General features: G+C 40.8%; 1 protein-coding gene across 2 annotated transcripts; it reads left to right on the top strand.

Annotated features, from left to right (window-relative positions):
* Positions 1-220: 220 nt before the first annotated feature.
* Positions 221-4,451, top strand: LOC123132110 (RNA-binding protein L). Of its 2 annotated transcripts, none has more exons than XM_044551868.1 (6): positions 221-581; positions 931-1,393; positions 3,298-3,347; positions 3,678-3,808; positions 3,891-3,993; positions 4,074-4,451. In XM_044551868.1, the coding sequence occupies exons 1-6, from the start codon at positions 315-317 to the stop codon at positions 4,281-4,283; spliced, it is 1,224 nt and encodes a 407-aa protein (XP_044407803.1). In that variant the 5' UTR covers positions 221-314; the 3' UTR covers positions 4,284-4,451. The 2 variants fall into 2 exon arrangements, with proteins under 2 accessions (XP_044407803.1, XP_044407802.1); XM_044551867.1 differs by having other exon boundaries at positions 4,065-4,451.
* Positions 4,452-4,840: the final 389 nt, after the last annotated feature.

Here is a 4,840-nt window from a genome sequence, read left to right as displayed (position 1 = left end):
ATCGATTAGAACTGTTTTTTGGCGTGCGTCTTGCTCGCTGACAGAATGATATTGTATTTTTTATTGACGATGTAACCTTATTTTCCAATAAATAAAGCTCATGTTTTGTTAAAAAAATTGGTAACTCAGTTTTTCGTTTTGCAAAAACCAATCTTTCGTTATCCTTGGATCTGTTACCGTAACAAAACAGAACTTCACAAAAACCAATCACCGTATCCGAACAACCCCATAGTATCTCGCGTTGGCCCTCACGCGCACACATCCCAATCTCTTCCTGCTCCCTCTCCGTGCTAGGGTTCATCGTACCAGCCGCCATGATGCCCCAGCCGCAGCCCGGCGTCGCCCCGCCGCAGTGGGGCGCCATCCCACCGCCCATGCCGCCTCACCACCTCTACGCGCCGCCGCCCCCGCAGATGTGGGGCCAGCCGCTGCCGCCCCAGCAGGCCGCGTACTACGGCCGGCCGGCTGCCCCGACGCAGGCGCCCGCTGGGCCCAACGAGGTCAGGACACTCTGGTTAGGGGACCTGCAGTACTGGATGGACGAGAACTACGTCTACAATTGCTTCGCGAGCACCGGCGAGGTATATATGTGCCTCTCGCTCTCCGGTGCCATCTCCTCAGAATCCGCTGTATAATTGGTTCAATATGTCGATGTGGATTTTGCCAGTGGTTTTTTGTGGGCCCTTGGGCGACGCTTGATGCAAACACGAATACGTATCCGTGATTGACGTAAAACACGTTTGTGTGTGTCTGGCCCAGCTCCAAACCACTAATATTCTTCAGCTAACTGTTTATACTTTCTGAAAAACAACTCAGTATATTGATTTGTGATTATTTATCATCATGTGTTCTAGAAATTATACTATCAGTTTGTGTCTATCGTTTACACACAGTATATTGATCTTTCGTATTGTCCTCTTTAATTTGTAGGTGCAATCTGTGAAGCTGATTCGTGACAAGCAGACTGGACAACTTCAAGGTTATGGCTTCATTGAATTCACAAGCCGTGCTGGTGCTGAAAGGGTTCTTCAGACATTCAACGGGGCAATGATGCCAAATGTTGAGATGGCATACAGATTGAACTGGGCGACTGCTGGTGAAAAACATGATGATGGCGCTGATTACACAATATTTGTTGGTGATTTGGCTGCTGATGTCACAGACTACGTATTGCAAGAGACATTTAGGGTACGGTATCCCTCTGTTAAGGGTGCAAAAGTTGTAACGGATAAACTGACAATGCGCCCAAAGGGCTATGGCTTTGTGAAATTTGGTGATCCCACAGAGCAAACTCGTGCAATGACTGAAATGAATGGGATGCTCTGTTCTTCAAGGCCCATGCGTATCGGACCAGCTGCAAATAAGCAAAAAGCAACTGGAGTTCAAGAGAAAGGTAAGAACTAAATCCTTGTCGGCTAAATTTAATTTGTTTTAGCAGCGTTTTAAAGATTAGTACATTTGCAGTTGACTTGTAATTGATTTTATGTGCTCATTTTGTCCTTAGTTGTTCTTGCAGTTACTTATTGTATTAGCCTTCTGTGGTTCAGTTTCCTTTATTACTAGTTGAAAATGTGTCGAAGCTTGGCTTGAGCAATAAGTTCGTAGATCCACAACAGTTCCTTCGTGAATTCGGATAATTTAATAATACATTAGGATTCTGAAGTATACTCATAAACTCCCATTGTGTCGAAGCAGGATATCAACAGGCTCTCTACGACTGACATGAACAGCATTACATATCTTGTGTAATGCGTGGTCTCTGTTAGGTCAGTGTTAATCGTTTATGTCCTAAATTTGAACCTGGTTCTTTTGGTATCCAGTACTTCCTTTCCAGTTTCGTTCCTTCCACGTACTCGTTTTATTTCTTCCTGAATCTTTAATTAAAGCTGTCTCTTGAACTTCACAACCTTCATCGGTCGTAGGATCTGTGGCAGAACGTGTATAGTGTAATGTCTTGTAAAACAGTTATGGGTGTGAGTAGTCCTTACCTTTTTCTCCCTACTATTTTTAAATTTGTTGTGTTGGATGCTATGCTTAAATATCAGTGTCCTTGCCAATCAAGTTTTAGATTAATGCCAAAAAAGCCTTCCAAACATGGGTTTAGTTGTACAGATTTCTTAGGAATGGTCAGAACATTTTGTACCCGGAGGCTCTTTGTGCTAAGTTTATCCAAGAAATCATATATGATAAAAGCACGTGCACACATAACGTAATTTGTGGAGTCGTGACATTTCTCTATACTACCCATAATGAAATGTTTGGATCTGTGACATCTTTATATGCCACACATCCTCTGCGTGGTTGTTTAGTTTGTTAACCGATTATTTGCACCTTGTGATTCTATTTCCTTGCAACTGTATTAGTTAGCTTTGTCAAATTGAGATTTGGCGTCACAGCTAGTTGTTGAGTTCTGGTGTTTGTTTATTTGCTAATCAGCTTATTTCTGTGGCATAATGTTGCAAACACTCAGCTGTCTTATTGTCTTTCTGGATTTGAGTTTCAAAGTTTGTTGAGATATTTTGAGCACTAATAATGACTTGAGTAGCTTTATAAACAACTTCATTTTTTGGGCATGTATTGGTTTTATAGCAACTCTAGTAGAGTCACCATATTAGCCTGATTGCCATAATAACTGTTCGTATGGCAATTTTTGTTGAAAAGGTGGGTCTATCTATCGGCATCTTTTTTGGAGGCTGCTGCAAGCTAGGTTTGCAATTGTCTGGGGTCCTGCAAGTTCCATTGATTGCATTGATCAGCAGGCGTTTTAACATATGATTAATTATTTACTTGCATAGTTGGCCTGAGTAATTTTCAAAAGCAAACTCTGAAATTTAATATGTTAAAGTTTGTTATTCGTCTTCTCATTATTAGTTCTTTTGGCCATTGAGTACTTGTCCAAGGACTGAAGAATGATACACTATCTACAAGAACTACACTTTCGTCATTGCAATCTTGCAGTGTTATTTTGTTCTGATGTTCGGTGTAGTTTCTGAGATTTGATGCACAATGATATTTGATACGCCTGATTTGCCCTTTTTGTCTCTACATATTGTTTAATGAACAAGTTGTAATTCATTATGCTTGATACTGCAGTATATATTTGACCTAGTTATTGCTAGGTAGAATGTGTGAAGCATGACATGGCATTTGTATGAGCAATTGCATTTACCAAGCATTCCTTTTCAAGTCAATTGAAAAATTTATAACCTGCATGTCATACTTATTCATATATTTGTTTTTCAGTTCAATATCCCTCAAGCCTGACAGTATATCTTTATTTGTCTTTATTATTTACAGTACCAAGTTCTCAGGGGGTTCAGACTGACAATGATCCTAGCAATTCCACTGTGCGTTCTTTGTTCTATTTCCTTGAATGCAAGCAACTAGCCTAGTGACTGGTTATGTTTGATAGATCATCTATCTTTGGCCCATTGTTCGGGACTCTCATTGTTCTGTTCAGAAAGTAGTCGGCATCTTCCTTTATTCAATTAGCAAGGCAGTGCTGGTTGATTTCATCATTTCTAGGTATACCCTCTCCCTTTTCTACGAAGGTTTGTCGCCTTCTCCTGGATGGTCAGCCCAGTGTCCTGAATCCTTGAGCTCTTCCTCATGGCTTTGACTGGTGACTTACATTTCATCTTATTTGCAGCTCTCTTGGTCCTTGGATATGAATGCAGATATTTGTTGGTGGCCTTGACCCCAAAGCTACTGAGGATGTGTTGAAACAAGTTTTCACTCCATATGGTGATGTGGTCCATGTTAAGATACCTGTTGGCAAAAGATGTGGTTTTGTTCAATATGCTAGCAGGTTCACTATTTTTACCCTAGTTTTCTGGTACCAATCAGTATATTCATCTAAATTCTAAGCAGTCTGTTACTGTAAAATTCAGATCCTCTGCAGAGGAAGCCCTGCTAATGCTGCAAGGTACCATGATTGGAGGGCAGAACGTGAGGCTTTCATGGGGTCGAAGCCCTTCAAACAAACAAGTTCAGGTGATTTCATCTCTCACATATTGCACTTGCTTTCATTACCCCTCCAACCAATTGAAGCTATATATTTTTAGTCTCAACAGGACTTCAACCACTGGGGTGGTGCTACTGCTAATGCTGGCTACTATCGCTACGGACAAGGCTACGGGGCTTATGGATATGCTACTCAACCTCAGGACCCAAACATGTATGGGTATGGGACATATGCTGGCTACCCAAACTATCCACAACAAGTAGCACAGCAGCCGCAGCAGGAACCTGTAAAATCTTCGTTAATTACAGATGCCGTCTGACTTAGGGCAGTCATGTTATATTGACATCATCCTGTTACATCAAACATATGCTGCTTGAATGGTAGGTTTTTTTGTTTGTTTGGCATGGATGAGATATAGATAGAAAAACATTTTTTTGTTTATTAAAAGAATCGATTATATACTAAGGAAAAATAAATCATGCTCTTATATTGGTATGATGAAGTGGCTTGCAGAATTACCACTGCACACAATTGGCTCATAAATAGTTGAGTAGCCAGGTTGAACAGTTAAATCTTTAACCTTGGCGAAGACACGCTTTCTCAGAGTCTCCTAATAGTCGATAAGATCTTTTGTACTCCCTCTGTAAACTAATATAAGAGCATTTAGATCACTACTTTAGTATTCTAAACACTCTTATATTAGTTTACGGAGGGAGTACTTTGTAGTACGGTGTTGACGTCCGTTTTACCATGATCTACTACGTTTTATGAACATGAATACCATTTGACAGCATTGCGTTAGCTCCGGCTAGTCCAACATTTGTATATGTGCAAATGCTCCAGTATGTACGTTCACAATCAGAATCTGATCAGGGC

The sequence above is a fragment of the Triticum aestivum genome, chromosome 6A (genome assembly GCF_018294505.1).
Source record: "Triticum aestivum cultivar Chinese Spring chromosome 6A, IWGSC CS RefSeq v2.1, whole genome shotgun sequence".
NCBI lineage: Eukaryota > Viridiplantae > Streptophyta > Magnoliopsida > Poales > Poaceae > Triticum > Triticum aestivum.
Note: the sequence above shows the minus strand (reverse complement) of the source record. Positions and strands in the feature narration are given on the sequence as shown.